Source organism: Leopardus geoffroyi, chromosome E2 (genome assembly GCF_018350155.1).
Source record: "Leopardus geoffroyi isolate Oge1 chromosome E2, O.geoffroyi_Oge1_pat1.0, whole genome shotgun sequence".
In the NCBI taxonomy this organism is placed as follows: domain Eukaryota; kingdom Metazoa; phylum Chordata; class Mammalia; order Carnivora; family Felidae; genus Leopardus; species Leopardus geoffroyi.
This window is the reverse complement of record NC_059335.1, coordinates 48,967,613-48,985,266: the sequence shown is the minus strand read 5'-3', so window position 1 is coordinate 48,985,266 and position 17,654 is coordinate 48,967,613. Positions and strand designations below refer to the sequence as shown.

Sequence of the window (17,654 nt, the reverse complement as noted above, 5' to 3'; positions counted from 1 at the left end):
AAACATAGAAACAGTTGTGACTTAATCACGGCAGAAAAGGAACTTATCAAAAAGACAATGATTGGGGTGCCTGGGTGGCTCAGCCGGTTGAGCGTCCAACTTCGGCTCAGCTCATGATCTCACGGCTTGTGGGTTCGAGCCCCACGTGGGTCCCTGTGCTGCCAGCTCAGAGCCTGGAGGCTCTTCGGATTCTGTGTCTCCCTCTCTGCCCCTCCCCTGCTCACGCTCTCTCTCTCTCTCTCTCTCAAAAATAAATAAACATGAAAAAAAGTTTTTTTTTTTTTAAAAGACAATGATTTACAAACAGGCAAAGGACATGAATAGACAGTTCCCCAGAGGAGCTATACAAGTGACCAACAAACACAACATCACTAGTCATTAGGAAATTCACAGCAAAACCACACTGAGATACCACTTCACACCCATTACGATAGTTGTTATCAAAGAAACAGAGGATAACCGGGGCGCCTGGGTGGCTCAGTCGGTTAAGCGTCCGACTTCGGCTTGGGTCATCGGCTTGGGTCATGATCTCACAGTTCGTGAGTTCGAGCCCCACATCTGGCTCTGTGCTGATAGCTTAGAGCCCGGAGCCTGCTTCAAATTCTAGGACTCCCTCTCTCTCTGCTCCTCCCCCGCTCACGTTCTCTCTCTCTCTCTCCTTCAAAAATAAATAAAAACATTAAAAAAACAAACAGATGATAACAAACGTTGATGAGGTCTTGGACCAACTGAAACCCTCATACACTGCTGGTGGGAACATAAAACTCTGGAAACAGTTTGGGGAGTCCTCAAAAAGGTAAGCACAGCTACCACATGCCCCAGCAACCCCACTGCTAGGTATGTACCCGAGAGAACTGAACACAAGTACTCCAACAAGTCCTTATGCACCAACAAGTCCTTATATGCACAAAGTTCCCAGCAGCATTATTCGCAACAACCCAAACGCCCATCAACGGACGAGTGAATAAACAAATCTTGGTGTGTACGTGCCAAAGAATATTATTCAGCCATTAAAAGGAACAAAGTACTGGGGCGCCTGGGTGGCTCAGCCAGTGAAGTGTCTGACTCTTGATTTCAGCTCGGGGCATGATCCCACAGGATTCTTTCTCCCCTCTGCCCCTCCCCATTCTCTGTCTCTCTCTCTCTCTCAAATAACAAAAAGGAATCAAGTACAGATACGTGCTGAGGTGGATGAACCTTGAAAACATTTTCAGTGAAATAAAGTAGCCACAAAAGGTCACATATCATGGTTCCATTCATACGAAATATTCAGAATAGGTAAATCCACAGAAATAAAACACATGTTGGTGGTGGCCAGGGGTGGCAGGAGAATGGGGAGTAACTCCTCGATGGGTCTGGGTTTTGTTTTGAAAACTTAAGAGGTGGTGGTCTCACAAATGCCACCAAACTGGTTACTTTCCTGCTATGTGAATTTCACCTCAATTAACAACACAAATCCTGACCACAGGATCCCAGGGAGAGTCAGAGAGCCAGCCCGGGGGGCTTACGCAGCCAGAAATAGTGCCCCAGATTCCGCTGCAAAGTCAGGCCAGGTAGACACCCATGCCAGTGCTGTCAGGAACTGCAGAGGGTAAACTCCGGCAGCGACGCTGGAGCCACCCATGTGGCAACCCCACCTCTGCGCTGACAACTGATGCTGGCCATCCCGTGCCCTCCTGAGCCCAGACACCAATTGCCATTCTGCTGCGGCCTCGCCGGTCAGCATTCCCAGCACAAAGGCTTGTGCCTCGCCCGCGTATTTCTCAGCACTGTGGCAAAGGGGCCATCCAAGAGTTTGCAAGTGGAGGTGGCAGTGGGCAGGTCCTACCTGAAAAGGCCATTCCAAGCTTCTCGTCTGGAGGCGGGGCAGCACAACGCGGAGCTTCTCCAAGTCAGGCTGCAGACCAGCGGCATTGGCGTCAGCCGGGAACGTGGTAGAAAAGCAAATTCTCGGGGCTCCCAGGTGGCTCAGTCGGTGAAGCGCCTGGCTCTTGGTTTTGGCTCAGGTCATGATCTCACGAGTTCGTGCGCTTGAGCCCCGTGTCCGGCCCTGCGCTGGTGGAGCCTGCTTGGGATTCTCTCTCTTTCCCTCTCTGCCCCTCCCCCACTCGTGCTCGCATGCGCGCGCTCTCTCTCTCTCTCTCTCTCTTTCTCCTATAAATAAATAAATTTTAAAAAGAAGAGAAAATTCTCAGCCACCTCCACCACCTCCAGCCAACTGAATGGGGAGGGTGAGGCCAGGGCTTGGGTTTTAACAAGATCTCTGGCTACTTCAGACGCAGGCTCTGGTGCCAGAACCACGGGGGGAGGTGGAGAGTTTGAGCCTAAAGTCAGGCCACCTGGATTTCAGGGCAGGCTCTGTCACTTACTGCGTTACTTTGCGCGAGACCGTCACCCCAGTCTGCCTGGAACGGTCTGGGTGTCAGCACTGCAAGCCCCACGTGCTTGGAAACCCCTCATTCCCAGGCGATCCGGGACACTTGGTCACCCCAAAACATCTGTCTGCCTTCTGTTCTTCTGTAAAGTGAGGATAATAAACTGACTTGGTACATTAAGGTGTTGGCGACAGAGCCTGAGGTCAGCAAACAGGGATGAATGTCAGCTCAGCTGAGCTCGTGCCCCCAATTTTTTCGATTCCTTCATCAACAGTACACCATCGAACCTCGCTTGTTAACTAAGTAAATCTGTGAAACAAGTTGCTTGAAACTGTGCCTGGTCGTTAGTCAACTCAGAAAGTCAGGGGCTCATTTTTCTTCTTCGCCCTCAGCTAATGTCGTTTGGCCACGATTAAGGCCGGGTTTCAGGCAACCACCAGGGCAAACAATTAGAACCGTCCCAGCTACTCAGACGAGCCCCACTTAGTATCAGTACGTTCGACCCTGTCTCATGTTCTTTGCTTCCTCCCCCAGCCCTCCACCCTCAGAATCCGTTCCCTGATCACTGTGCCAGGTTTCTGCCGATATAAATTAGCAAAATCTCTGGGTTCTTTTGGTGATTCCATACCCTCCTTCTAGATTTGAAGTCATCGGCCCCCTGGGACCTGCAGGGGTCTGACTTGGTGTTTCAGTCTGGAGAAAGTGAGGGGTGGTGGGGTAGGGCACACAAGGGGACTCGTTCATGGCAAGGTCATAAGGGGGTGTGTTATTTCGGGAAGTGCCAGCTGCTGGCCACGGTTGCACGTGTGCACTGGTCACGTAGCACGTAGCACACTAACTGCAAGGGAGGCCAGGAAACTCCACCCAGATGTGTACCCAGGGAGGGGTATGGGCTTGGCAAATAGCCAGCAAGTGTGTGCCTCTAGCGTGTTCAGTAGGACCAAGAGGTAGCTTCTGCTGGCAAGGGAGGCTCCCTGGGAGTGGGAGGTACCTAAGTCTTCCACCTTCCCAAAGAGCCCCGTTCTGATGGCCTTGCCCTCCCTTCTCCATTCTCTCCCAGCTAGAGACCTAGCAAGGAAGGGTATGAGGCCACCTGATGGCGTTCTATAGCCACTGATCAAGCTGTAACATTGGTTTATTTTACTTTCTCATCCTTGTAACTGCAAGATATAAAAATTCCTGCTTTTGGGGGCGTCTGGGTGGCTCAGCCAGTTAGGCCTCTAACTTTGGCTCAGGTCATGATCTCGCAGTTCGTGGGTTCGAGCCCTGCGTTGGGCTCTCTGCTGTCAGCACAGAACCAGCTTCAGATCCTCTGTGGCCGTCTCTCTCTGTCCCTCCCCTGGTCTCACAAGCATGATCTCTTTCTCTCTCTCTCTCTCTCTCTCTCTCTCTCTCTCTTTCTCAAAAATAAATATACATTAAAAAAAATGCCCTGGTTTTCTAACCATGACTTGAGCAGAGATTTTGGATTCTGAGGTTGTCCTTTCCTTTAAGCTGTGCGGTGCCATTAGCACAGCCCTCTGGCCAACAGCCCTTGACCTCAGGGTAATCTTTATACCCTTCTATGTCAGGAGCCGCCAGATCCCCAAAGCCCTGCCTTTGAGGGCCACTTTGTTCTGGGGGACTGCAGGATTAACTATCTCACCATGGCATCCCATGCACTCCTGGTATCCTGTCCCTTAATACTAGCTGGATTTTCACTGTCCTCTGGCCACATTCCAGCTTTAAAGTACCCCCGTTTCCCCCTGGGCTTTTAGCCCCTTCCACACCTAATCCTATTTTGTGTCAATCAAGGTTCTTGTTTTAAGCAACAGAAACCGATTCTGGCGACTCGAAGCAGGAAAGGGATTTGCCGAAGATACTGCTTAGTTCCCAGGAGCTCTTGGAGAGGTCAGAGCATCAGGTCGGGAAAACACCTCGCTGCCTGTGCCGGGCGCAGACGCCACAGCCAGCGCCTCCAACGTGGGGCGGAGGTGCACCGCCCTTGAAAGCTGGATGGAGCTGCGGCCACTGCCACCATCAATTGCTGAGAGGGGCTTCTCTCCTTCAAAGTCAGGCATGTGGGTCTGAGGAGAGGAGCCACGTTACGTGCCCAGGCCCTAAGGGCAACGAAGGCCGGGAGAGGGAGGCGGAAAGGGGCATTTTCAGCCTCTTTCATGGGAGGCAGTTTATGTCTCAAAGCTAGGGGATACGTGTAACACAGGAAGGGGGCTCAGATGTGAAGGGGTAGAAGGAATGACTCACGTCCACTGTGAGAAGCCGCCTGGCACGTCCGGGACTCAGGCCTGCAGCATTGCTCTGTCTGCCTGTGCTCTGTTCTCGCCCCGCTTTGGATTCTGCACAGGGCGGAGCCGGTAACGGAGCAGTCTGGCGCCAGGACTGTGCAGCCTGAAGGCGCTGACAGACCCAGCCTCCGCTTCCAGCCGATCCCACTGGGTATTTTCTTTCTTTCTTTTTTTTTTTTTTTTTAAATTTATTTATTTCGAGAGCGGGGGAAGCAGGGGAGGGGCAGAGAGAGAGAGAGAGAGGGAGAGACAGCATCCCAGGCAAGCTCCTCACTGTCCGATGTGGGGCTCGAACTCACAAACCCATGAGATCATGGCCTGAGCCCAAATCAAGAGTCAGACACTTGAGCGACGGAGCCACGCAGGCGTCCCCCCCCCCCCCCCCCCACAACTGGATGGCTTCAAGTAAGTCCTCTAACTTGTTGGAACACTGCAGCGGTTGCAAGGCTGGGGACTGAGATCCCACCGCTCCTCTCAGCTCACTGTCCACCTGAGCCCGGTTACGGTAGCCCTGAGACGGGGCACTCAGAGCATCTACCCTACGAGGCTGCGGTGAGGGTTGGGTGAGGTGCTGGCTGTGAAGATGCAGCCCCATCTGGCAGATGGTTAAGTTCAATCACTTCCGGCCGCTGGTTGCAACATTCTAGCATTGGGGCTGACACGGCGACCCTTTCCTTCCTGGCAGCCCTATGAAAATAAGTGAACTACTTGCGCCCATTTGATGAGGTCAGAGTAGGCACGTCAGGGAGTCGGCTCAGGGAACCCTGGAGACCAGTTGTCCAGGATGTCCACCCCCTTCTGCTTCTCTCCCTTTTCCTCATTCTAGTCCTTCTATCCACTTGGTCTGTTTCGGTCTTCTGCTTCCTTCCCATCTGACTGCTGACCTCCCCTGCCCTTGTGTCATCTGCGGTCACTCATTATGACTTCTGTTCATGAACTATCTGTCCGAGTTCCATGAACCAGGCTCTCACAGCCCCCGGGGGAATGTAAGAGGGCCTGTCTCCCAGGAAACCTGTCCCGGGGTCTTTATGAGAGATGAATGTGGAACAAAGACCTCCACCCTGCTTCCTGGTGCTTGGTCCCTGTGATGGTTAAGTTTGTGTCTCACTTAGGGCCATGGGGTGCACAGAGATTTGGCCAAATATTATTTTGGGTGAGTCTCTAAGAGTGTTTTTGTTTTGTTTTTTATTTTTTATTTGTTAGTGTTTGTTTATTTTTGAGAGAGACAGAGACAAAGTGTGAGCGGCAGAGGGGCAGAGAGAAAGGGAGACAGAATCCAGAACAGGCTCCAGGCTCTGAGCAAGCTGTCAGCCCAGAGTCTGACGCAGGGCTTGACCTCACAAACCGCGAGATCATGACCTGAGCCAGAGTCTGACGCTTAACCAACTGAGCCACCCAGGTACCCCATTAAGAGTGTTTTGGGACGAGATCAACATTTGAAGGGGTTGATGCAGTAAAGCGGATGTGGGTGGGCCTCATCCAATCAGTTGAAGGCTTGAATAGAATGAAAAGATTTACTTCCCAAGAGTAAGAGGGAACTCTTCCTACCTGACAGCCATTGAGTTGGGACATCAGTTTTCTTTCTTCCTGCCTTCAGACTTGAACTGAAACGGACTCTTCTAGGTCTCAGACTTGTTGGTCTTTGGACTGGAACTATGCCATTATCTCTCATGGGTCTGCAGTTTGCCGACTGCCAATCTTGAGATTTGTCAGCCAATTCCTTATGATAAATCTCTTTCTTTCTGTGTATACATCCTATCGGTTCTGTTTCTCTGGGGAATCTTGACGATACAGCCCTTGAATGGGGGTGGGGCCAGCCATAACCAGGCTTACCTGCTCTGGGCTGCAGGTGATAGGTGCTCAGGAAGATGCCCATTACACATGTGGACATGGTTTGCCATAGGTGGTGAACTTCCCAGACACTCCACTAGCCCCCTTGTGATAATTGACTCATCACTGGCAATCTGGTAGCCATTGAATGGTTTTTCCCCCAAAGCTGGGTCCTATGATCGGGGCCCCAGGAGAATGATGCAGGTTTCTGCATTCTCTCATTTCTGTGCAATCACATCCTACTCAGTATTCTCGTTTTTAGGGGATAGTGATGATGTTTAGCCCACAGAGAATGATGAATTTATATTAATGCTGTGCCTTCTATCTTGGGCACATCAGGAATGTCTAAGTGCCTCTGCCCTGTGTGGTGGACATGCGTGTGATTTTCTGTCCCCGGTGGACATTGCAAATGTGAAAGTGACCAGAGGTATTAAGATACGTCACTGGGTGCCTGGTTGGCTCAGTCGGTTAAGCATCCGACTTCACCTCAGGTCATGATCTCACGGTTCATGAGTTCAAGCTGACAGCTCGGGGCCTGGATTCTGCTTTGGATTCTGCGTCTTCGGCTCTCTCTGCCCCTCCCTCGCTCATGTTCTGTCTCTCTCTCTCAAAAATAAATTAAAAAAAATAGATATACCAAAGGAATAGACACACAAAGCCAGACGAGACAAAGTACAGGCGTTCACCTTGGTACATGGACATTTGGGTAATGTGTCCCTGAGTGGATGAATCAGAACCATGAATGGAAGAGGAAGGCTAAGGTGGGGGTGATAAATTCCAACTTCCTCCTAATTAAACACACAGTCTGGATCGTCAGTGCCTCAGAGACACTATGGCCAGTCTCCTGTTCTCCACGGCAAGCAAGCAGGTGCTGAGTAAGTGCTCTTGGCTCTCGTGTTGCATGAAGTCTTGAGAACAGGAAAATGAGAAGGCTCCCATTTGTTACCATCTTGGCAGCCACAGTGGACCACAGACAGAGGAAGAAAGAGGTTGGGCTCAGGGGAGGGGCCTTGAAGTCACAAGCGAAACTCTGGGGTCTGATCCAACCCCCCCCCCCACAAAAAAAAAAAAAAAAAACCAGAATCGATTTCATGGACTTCCATTCATGAATTCTGCAGACATCAAGTGGCACTTACTTAGGGCCAGGCCCTGAGCACCGAGTGAGGGTACGCAGGAGTCCCCTCCCTCTCCCACTGTGGAAGAGCTGCTTTCTCCAGTGGTGAACAAAGGAGCAACAAGGTGCAACAAAGGTGAGCAAGGTGAACAAGGTGCAACAAAGGTGAGCAAAGGAGAGGAGCCCAGAAACTAGAAGATCTGCGGTGACTGGCTCACAGACCCATCTCAGTCCTCCCCTACATGGGATCGGCCGACTCTTGCCTCCCCCACCAACAGAGGGCAGTGGGGTGTTTGTTCCCCAGAGCAGGCCAGCTGCTGGCTTTGCTTCTCGCTTAGAGCCACCGCGACCATCTCCGACCCAGGGGCTTAGCCCACAGGCAGCTGTGGTGTGTGGGCCGGGAGCAGGCAGGCAAGTGGGCAGGCAGACAGGCAGCAGGACACTCGAAAACTATCTCTGGCCAGGGCTAGGTGTCTCCCCAGAGGACACGAAGACCACGGATATCGTCCCTCCTGCCTTTTGATGGTACCACCAAGGGCATAGGCGATGGGATTGATTGCCATGGTGGGTTCGGGGTGTGAAGGAGGCCAGGCCAGGCTGCCCACTCTGCTGCCCCGTGTCTCGGGGCCACTCAGGGGACCATACCCACTGCCTGGGGGCTGAGGAGCAGGGAGGGGCCAGCCTGGAAGTGAGCGAAGCCCCTGTGCACTTGGGCCCTTCCTCTGCACCCCTCCCTCCCTCCTCTTATGCTCTGCCCTGCTCTTTCTCTCTTCAGATTTAGACATGGCTGGAGAGCCCAGGCCCGGCCCCACCCAGCCAGGCCAGAAGAGGCAGCCGGGCACAGCCATCTCCTGGTGAGTCTGTCCAGGGTTGTCCTCAGGGGAGGGGTGCTGCTTGCGGGCTTGTCTGGGGCTCTGGGTCCCCCTGGGATGGAACAAGGAGCTCAGGAGGCCAGCTCAGGGAACTCACTGCGGCACCTGGGGGTTCCTTCTCACTCGGCCTCAGCTTTTGTCCATAAACTGAAGGAGATGACCCGTTCATTCCAAGGCTTCTCATCGCTGATGTCACCCAGCACCACCTGCTGACCGAGGCAGGATGCCCCCTCCTCCCACCTGGAGCCAGGGGGCATGGGTCCTCCCAGAGGATCCCCACCTTCATGGTGCTTGGGGGCTTTTTCCAGGTACAGATATTTGGGAAGTAGCAAATGGGAACTTCCCTGGATGAAATCTTGCCCCTAACTTGGGAAGTGTAAGAAAATGTTAAGGGGTGCCTGGGCGGCTCAGTCGGTTAACCATCTGACTTCGGCTCAGGTCTTGATCTCAGGGTTTGTGAATTTGAACCCCAAGTCAGGCTCTGTGCTGATAGCATGGAGCCTGCTTCAGATTCTTGGTTTCCCTTTCTCTCTGCCCTTCCCCAACTCATGCTTGCTCTCTCTCTCCCAACAATAACAAAATAAACATTAAAAAAAAAAAGAGGATAATGTTAAGAAATCTTTAAACATTTTCAGAAAGGAGCTTGCCACGTTCTGCTAGCTAACGTGCCCTTTTCGCAGGCGTAACGAGTGTCCCCTCAGCTGGGCATCTGTGATGGCCTCACTCAGCTCCTGGCCCTCCTGCGGGCATTTGGGTTGTTTCTGTCTTGCGGTGGAGGAGGCAGTGGGGCAGGTGTTTGCTGTTAGGAACAGCAGTGTGTAAATCCCCTGGGGCCAAAGTTTCCAGTCTCTCTTGGATTTCACCTTGCCTCATCTTCCTGGAAAGGAGATGGCGGGGTTGGGCTGGGGGCTGATCTGAGAAGTCCCTGAACCTCCAGGTTGACCTTGAGAGAGATTAAGCCAAATCTCTCCCTGTCAGCGTCAGCCTGAAGGTCTGTGTCACCCTGTGAGTGTGCCGGCGTGGGTGGCTTTTGCACTGCGTTTGTTTGGGGCTGATGAGTAGGTGTGTGCTCACAGGTAATGCGGTTTTTTAAACTCGCATCTCTTCAGTGGAGCAGAACTGCATATGTGGTGTTGGTTTGCCTTGCATCTCATGTGATTCTGGGGGTTTGGTAATTATCTCTGTCTGATAGGAGCAAAGTGGTTCTCTGCTGTAGTTCTCTCATGTGCTTTTTTACCGTGGCCACTTTTATGGCCACTTTTGAGGCTTCTTTCACACCCCAAACTGACCATGGGAATCAACCCCATTGCCCCTAAGGGCCTCAGTTCTTCGCTTTGTCACCTTCGGATTTCCTGTCCTCCCCCACTACCTTCCCAGCCTGCTCTGACCTGCTTCTGCCAGCCTTCTGAAGGGTGCAGGTGCAGGAATAGGGAGGCAATGGGGCGTAATGGCAGCTGCCCGGCAGGGGCTCGGACTCCATTCAGAGGGGACCCCGCCTTCAAGGCTGGGGGCAGGGGTGACCTCCTTAAGTCACACATCCCCAGTAGGGACTCCAGTAGGGAGAATGAAGCATTTTGCGGGGGGGGGGGGGGGGGGGGCTGTCACTGGAGCCGCCTGGGTCCAGGGCAGCTGTGGGTGGGCAGCTGGGACTGTGGCTCTGGGCCTTAGGACGGTGCCCAGAGGAACGACAGGTTGGGGATGTGGTTCTGGCAGCCGCTGAGCTGCTGGATGACCTGTCCGTGAGAACTAGTCAAGTCCAGGACATGTGACCTGAGCCTCCAAATGGAATTTTTCAACCTGTAGGGAAAGGCCTGGGGTGTAAGGATTGTCCCAGGTCCCCGCGGACACAGGTGGTTTGACCTCTGCCCACAGCACCGTTCTGAAGGAGTGTTCTATTTCTCCTTTTGTGGGAAGCCCGGACTTGCAGACTGTAGCAATTAACCCAGACCAGAGGACAGAGCACGGAGAAGCCATGTGACCAGGCCACTGCCCCTTGGGGGAAAAACTCAAGGGCTGTTGCCATCAGCCCTGGCTGATGACTGAGGGGTGGCGTGGGGTGGGATGAGGGTAGGAGGGCAGGCACCAGAGCCCACCTTCCTTCAGGCCAAGAGGGACCCCGTAACTGCAGCAAGCACGGCTGTGGGGCGCATGTGGCCTAACATCTAATTCCCAAACCCATCCTGTGTCTGTTTCAACCCAGGCTGCTCTCCAGTCTGTGCTAAGCAGTCAGTGAAATATCATTCCTACACCATTCATTTTTGACTACGTCAAAAAGTCGTTGTAGGAAAAAAAATGTAGAGGATAAAGTTAAAACATTGCATTGGCCGGGAATCGAACCCGGGCCTCCCGCGTGGCAGGCGAGAATTCTACCACTGAACCACCAATGCTGCTGTGAGAAGTTACTTGCCGCGGAGACTCAGGTGGTCAGCCACAGGCTTCAGCACCATGTCTGTTCTCTGTCAACGTTTCCGTCCGGTCGGAGGGGGCGGAGTTCTCCAGCCAATCCAAAAGGATCCAGAAGAGAGAATTTTCCCTAAGCAGTGGCGCCCAGCGGAGACGCATCAGCTTCAGTTCTGTCCTAGCGCCCTAGCCCCCAAGCCCCCAAGTCCCCAAGCCCCCCCGCTGGCTGGTTCCAAGCCCTCCGGAGGCTGCGCTGGGCGCGGGACCCCCACCCACCTCTAGCCCGACCTCCGGGGCTGCGCACGCGCCCTCCTGGCGCGCCGCTGTCACTTTCTCCTTTCTCCAAGGATGATCCTCCCACCACCGGAATCAGCAATCGGCATCCCTGCTGTGTCCAGGCCGCCCGTCCAGATCTCCTGAAGCCAGAAAGCGGAGGCGAGGATGGCCGGAAATTTCACTAACCGGACTGTGGGGCTCTCAGGATGAAGGGGAACTCCCTCCCCTCGCCCCCAACGTCCTCCATTCTGACCCAGTAGTCTTACAGGCCTCGCCCCTCGTGGGCTGGGCCTGAGCTGGGGACGCACAGCACCAGAAAGTTGTTTTAGAAGCTGTATTGCCGCCGCGTGCATCCCCTCCCCTGATCCTTATCCCCCGTTCTAGCCCCGGGTGCAGATGGCACCCGAAGCTCCTGTAGCTGTGTCCCCACAGAGCCTCCCTGCCCAGGCAGGTGCTTCATTCTCTTTGCACCCATCTCCACATCCCTCCTAGGCACCAATTCCCTGCCTGGAGATGCATGGTACATGAGAGAAGGGGGAGAGGCCGGGCAGCAAGAGTCTGGGACTTTCCAGACTCCTGCTCTCTCCCAAGGACTGGAGCAAAGAGGAAGGCGGCCTGGCCACAGCCTTAATCCTGCCTGGCTGGCCCTGCCAGTCAGTGCTGGGCCACATCCTGGCAATCCCAACCAAGGATTAAAGGCTCTCACACCCCCACTGTGGCTTTGGGCCCTGACTTAACTCTTTCCTTTCATCCTTTGCCAGACTTTGCCTTTGTTCATCCAGAACATCAGCTGTTCCTGGGTCAGGCAGAGGAACTTTTGGAGAGCCCTGATCTGGCCGGCCAGAAGGCTGCAGGCGATTGACCCCTCCTGCCCACCGGGGCCACCTGACAGATACCCCTTATTAGAGGCCAGACATGGGGAAGCTGGTTTGCTGTGTTCTCTCAAAATGGCCTTGGTCAAGTCCCTAAGGCCTCTTCCAATGGAGAATTCTGGGATTCTAAGGAAAAGTTGCATACCTCAGTTTCTTCAAGTTAAATGGGTCTGGGAAAGGACTCTGGCCATGAAGAGTGACCCCTTCCCCATTTGTCTCTGTTGCAGCAGCAGTAACTATGACCTGGACTACAAGCTGTACAGGGAAGATGTCCCCTACCGGTAGGTGGGTCTTGCCCCCTTGGTCCTCTGTGTAAACAGGTGGGGCTGGTTGGCCTGACTCCCTCTCTATCCTGTCCCAGTAGCGTGTATGAATGCCAAAGAATCCCTCCACTCATTAACCGCGTGCCTGTCAAGATCCGGAGGACCCAGGTGGGCATGGGGATCAAGAGCAGCTGCAGTCCCCACAAGGGCCCCAGGAAGAGCCACCTGCCCCAAGAGCAAATAAAGCGTGAGTGAAGGGGCAGAGCCTTCACCTACAGGGCTAGGAAAGAGCTGGGAGGACCTAGGCAGTGAGGGCAGGCCCAGGAGCATGGGCAGCCCTGCCCTCTGCCTCCTGGGCCTGTGGGACACCAGCTCCGGCTCCTCTCCACACAGTCCAGACCGAGGAGCTGCACTCCATCAGGGGGGAGCTAAGCCAGATCAAAGCCCAGGTGGACCGTCTGTTGGAGACTCTGGAGCGCATGGACCAGCAGAGGGACCAGCTTCTGGGTCAAGCACCTCCAACTGGGGGCCCAGCCTGCACTCTGAGTGAGCTCCAGCTTTGCCCACTGCTGAAGGTGCCAGGACGCATGGCACCTGGCGTCCTGCTTTCCATCTGCAGGGCTCCTTCCTGCCCTCCCCAGGGTCTGGTTGTCCCCATGGCTGAAGACCCTATGGCTTCAAGGTTGTTCTAGGACCTTCCCCCCACCACTCAGCAGCTGTCTGGGGGCAGAGCAGTGTCCCAGTCCACCCCCATCTTGTCGTCTCAAGCCCTAGGCACCCTAGATCGGTGCTGGGCACCAAGCAGCCTCTCTGAGATCAGCCGGGACCTCCAAACCTGGCCACTAACTGGCGACTGTCCCTCAACAGGGTCAGAGGCCAGTGAAGAAAACAGGGCCCTGGTGAGTAAGAGATCCTCATGCAGAAACACTGAAGCCAAGCAGGAGCCCAGGGGCCAGAGGCCCCATCCAGAAGCAGACAGCCCCGAGGACAGCACAGACCCAGAGGAGACAGTGAGTGGCCCGGCACCTCCCCTCATCCTCACCCTCCCTGCGTTTGAGTCCTTGTGGCCTCCCTGTGAACATGGGAGAGACTCGGGTTTGTGCGGGAGCCCACAGCGGTGGTTGAGGGGAGACACAGGACTTCTACTGCAGGCAAGCCCCAGAACATGGGCCCTGCACTGCGTTGTCTCCCCCTCTCAACTCGGGCTTGATGAGCTCAGCTAGACCAGGGGCCACAGCCAGGCAGCTGGGCCAGTTCTGGGCTGAAATACCATGTTCTCCAGGAGGCCGGGAGGCGGGCTTTGAGCACCACAGACATCACAGCTGTGCCTCATGTCCCCACACCCCTTGCCTGAGAACCACCTGGCAAGCTTGTTAAAAACCGATTTCTGCCTTTTCCCTGCCCCCACATCTTATATTGTACCGTGCTCCCCGGGGAAGCTGTGGCGCATGGACCTTCCCGGATGGAGAACATCCAACCTGAGTCTGATAAGAGCCCTTCGTGCAACATCAAAGGGCCCAAATGTTCCCTGACCTACCATATCCTCCTCCCTTATTGGCAGTCCCTGAGATAGGCCGAGCCCTGGGTTTGTTGGGGCCATCTCAACAGGGCCCAGGATGTCGGTGGAGGGGCTGGCAGTAATGAACTTCCCTTCCTCCACCTGTCCAGCTTTGCCCCTCCAACTGCTGGGCTCTGGAGGGCCATTACTATTGCCCAGGACTGAGTCACATCTGGGGAAAGACTGGGCTAGAGGAAGGGAATGTTTGTTTTGTCTAGGGGTTCTGGGTTCCCAGGCCTCTAGAAGAATCTCGAGGAGCACTGAGCTGCCCAAGCTGCCCAGAAAGAGACGTGGGGGTGAGGGGAGATGTTGGCAGACAGACCTTCCTTTCCCAGACACCCCATGGCTCTCACTCCTCCTGGCCAGAGTCCTGCTTCTGTCTTTCTACAGGTGAAGAATCATGCATCAGACCAGGAGGGCAGTCAGTAGAAGAGTGGAACCCCTCCCAGCTCCTTCCCAGGCTTCCTTCCTTGCCTCGTATGATTTTTGGAAGGCCTCCTGGTGGCACCTGTGCAACCAGAGGCACCCATTTTGGAAGGACAATGAAGTGGAGGCGTGGCTCAGCCGCACCAGCAGGGAAGCCTCTCCGTAATGGTGGCTTTTGCTTTGGAGGCCAAGCTTCCAGACAGTCGGGGGGCAGAGAGGGAGGCCTGCAACTACCTAGCACATGCTCGCCATCCTCATGAGGCTGAGGCCCAGTCTTGCAAGGGGCAGCTGAACAGGCCCCTGCCTTGGGAGCACCTCAGCCCCTCTGACTGCAAGCACTGCTTTGGCTGCTTTTCCCTCCTCTCCAGGTCCTGCCAGTTCCAAGTGTGGAGCGTCCTGCGGCCACCAGCCCCGCTTTCCCAGTTCCAGTGATGCACAGGAAGATCCACTCAAGTTCTACAGTCCCCTTCCGGTCTTTAAGCTCCTCGGTGTGTGTCCCACATAACCCACCTTTGGTTCCAGACTGCCCACCCACCCTATAAAGCCCTCATTCAGAATAGGGGTATCATTTTTATGTCCTGTTTCTATCTTGTCTCTCGCTTGACACTGTGTATTTCAGACCTGCTCTGGAAATGCTGTAATGTCAAAGGGGAAAAATAAAATTTGTATTTTTCCCTGGTCAGGGGTTCTTGGTATGGTCTCCAAGCTTCATTCTGGTCCTTTGGCTGCCTTAGGTCAGGCCTTCCGGGAGAAGCTGAGCAAGCCCCGGACACACGCACGTTCAGAAGCTCCTACCAAGCCAGGGCACAGGAGCCACACAGGGAAGATGCCACTCTTGTGGTCACTCAGCTAGGCCAGCTCTGCCATATGGAATAATGGCCAGGCTGCACCTGGTCTCCCAACATCCAGAAGCTCTTACTCCTGGCAGTTTATCCGCCATCTCCCAGGAGCCAAGACTAGACGATAACAAAGCCAGCCTGGACCCCTACTTCTTACCAGCAGTGCAGGAGGCCTCCTGCTGTGCTGCTCTGCACACGGCCAAGGAAAGGTGGGATCTGGCTTCCACCCAAAGCCAAACCCCTTTCTGCTACCCACCCCTGAGCTTTGGTCTTGCCCAGCACCAAACAAGAGGCCAGAGAGTGCACCCAGAGTGCTCCTGGGGCCACACAACCCTCCCTACTCGTGCCACACCTTGGCAGCGGCTGCTTTGGTGCTCAAAGAGGCAGCCTCTCCTTCTTCAAAGGACATTTCCCCACACCAACCCCAGCACCTCCTTCACCTTCAGTCGGTCTCTTCTGCTTATGTTGCTCTAAGGAACAGGACACCTTTATGACAATGCTGTCCCAAGCCCTTGACACCAGGGAACCAAGACCACATTACATGCTCAGAAGAGCCTTGCTCCGTTAAGTCCGCCACTGACAAGAAGCACAACAGAAGACTTTTTCAGATATAAAGGAGTTTGTTTTAGCTCAGATATAAATGACAAGGCACAGCCCCCTGTCCACTCTCTCAAGAGCAGGCCAATTCTATAAAAGGGAGTCACTAGCTGGCCTGCATAGGGTCCATCCCTGACAAGACAAGAGCTCCAAGCCCCATCTTCCAGGCCAGTCCAGCTGAAGTCTTTTTAAACGTGGGAGTCAGGCCGCATTCCCAAGTTTCCTCTAATTGGTCTGGGCTGGGAAGCACCGGCTCAAGTAGAAACGTTTCTTTAATGAAATCGTTGCAACACAGCTGTCCAGTGCCATCAGTTCTGTGCACGCCTCCTCAGATCCTTTCTGGCCTCGGAGTTCTCAGCTCGGAGCAGTCTGGAAGCTGTCGGCACAGGTCTTTTAGGGGACGGCGGCAGCTCGGTCCTTGGCGTCCGTCGTGGCTCAGGCTTCTAGTTCAGGACGGCGCGGCGGCGCTCCTCCGCCGGGCAGCCCGCACCAAGCACTGCTGCAGTACGGGATAGAGCCGCTGGCAGCCCTCGAGGCCCAGACGCACTGCCTCCGCCCAGCTCTCGGTCGGGCCGCCCTCCCCGCTGCCCAGCAGCCCGGCCACCTGGTTGAGCACGGGCATGAGCGCCACGGTGAGGCCGGCGGCAGCGTGCTCCTCCTCCAGTCGCGTGGGGTCCAGTAGCCAGGTGGGCGCCGGCTCCGGCGTGCGGCTCAGGCCGCAGCCCACCACCAGGTCGTACATCTCGACCCCCGCGTCGGCCAGGGCGAGCGCGGCGGCCGTGAGCGCGGCGGCCAGCGCCGAGCCACCGTCCTCCAGCAGCAGCGCTGACACCTCGAGCTGCGCGCGCGGGTAGCGGCCCAGGCGCACGGCCGGCTCCAGCGCCTCCTGCAGGGCCAGCGCCAGCTCTCGCTCCTCCCCGCCGCCCGGGGGCGCGCGGCGCCGGCGACCGGCGAAGGGAGCGCGGCGGAAGTCGCAAAGCAGGCGGCCGCGCAACGCGGCCGGGGCCTCGCCGCCCGCCCCGGCCGGGCCGCCGCCGCGGTCGCCGCCCTCGGCCTGGCGCGGGCCGGACACGGCGCACAGCACCTTGGTGCCTCCCGCCTCCAGATAGGCCGAGCCCTTGGCCTGGCTCAGCAGCCCGGCGCGCGCATACACGGGCCGCAGCCGCGTCGGGTCGCGGGCTGCTGGCGCCTCCTCGTCATCGGCCGCGTACAGCTGCGGCGGCTGCGACTCCTCGGGCCCTCGGATACGGCGGTGGTCCCCAGGCATGGCGGTACCTGGAGTGCAAGCCGCTTCCGCCCGCCGACCTGGGCTCGCGCGAGGGCTCTTCCGCCCGCTTAAAGGCGCGCGCCCGCGCGGGGTCTGTCGGGATAGCGGCGGGTGACTCGGCACCGCCCCCTGCCGTCCTGGAGGGAGAATAGCGAGCGGAGCAATGCCCTGGGACCGCAGCAAGGACACCTGGATCTTGAGGGGTGAATGGATGAATAGATGGCGCGACGGGGCAGGCCTGCAGAAGTGAGACCTGGGCCGGCCTGGCTGACCTCTAGCCTCTAGGGCCAGGGCAATCCCAGGGCATAGGTCTTTGTCCTTTCACTTGTGCAAGTTATAGTTATTTTAATTTTGTGCTTATTTGTGTGACTATCTCACACATATTCCCCACTGCCTTGCCCCAAAATGATTCTTGTCTTTTGTCTTGGTCATTCCTGCCACCTTCAGTACCCTACCTGGAGTAATGCTTGTTGATGAATGGAACAGCCTCTCCTGCACTGGTTTGTGTAAACGCTTTGTATCCCTAGGGGTCCTCTGCACCCTCCCGCTGTGTGCTTCTCTCACACTCCAGGCTAGGACTGCTTCTCGCCCCCAGGCCGTGACAGCTAGCTTCTGCTGCTTCTCCCAGCATAGGCCTGCTTTCCTCCTTCTCCTGCACCAGCAGGACTGAGAGTGAACCT

General features: G+C 55.6%; 2 protein-coding genes and 1 non-coding gene across 14 annotated transcripts; 1 reads left to right on the top strand and 2 right to left on the bottom strand.

The window, feature by feature from the left end:
• The first annotated feature begins 7,809 nt into the window (after window positions 1-7,809).
• Window positions 7,810-14,953, top strand: LOC123579442 (RNA-binding Raly-like protein). Of its 12 annotated transcripts, none has more exons than XM_045443520.1 (7): window positions 7,810-7,992; window positions 8,380-8,458; window positions 12,255-12,305; window positions 12,386-12,534; window positions 12,681-12,833; window positions 13,155-13,297; window positions 14,236-14,953. In XM_045443520.1, the coding sequence occupies exons 2-7, from the start codon at window positions 8,388-8,390 to the stop codon at window positions 14,272-14,274; spliced, it is 606 nt and encodes a 201-aa protein (XP_045299476.1). In that variant the 5' UTR covers window positions 7,810-7,992; window positions 8,380-8,387; the 3' UTR covers window positions 14,275-14,953. The 12 variants fall into 12 exon arrangements, with proteins under 12 accessions (XP_045299476.1, XP_045299474.1, XP_045299470.1 ...); XM_045443518.1 differs by having other exon boundaries at window positions 7,810-8,015; XM_045443514.1 differs by having other exon boundaries at window positions 7,813-7,992; window positions 12,252-12,305.
• On the bottom strand, window positions 10,793-10,863 carry TRNAG-GCC. The gene has a single exon. It is a non-coding gene; the product is annotated as a tRNA-Gly (tRNA).
• A 757-nt stretch (window positions 14,954-15,710) lies between the features above and the next one.
• On the bottom strand, window positions 15,711-17,034 carry EXOSC6 (exosome component 6). The gene has a single exon (XM_045443508.1). It carries the CDS (start codon window positions 16,972-16,974, stop codon window positions 16,156-16,158), a length of 819 nt encoding a protein of 272 aa, XP_045299464.1. The 5' UTR covers window positions 16,975-17,034; the 3' UTR covers window positions 15,711-16,155.
• Window positions 17,035-17,654: the final 620 nt, after the last annotated feature.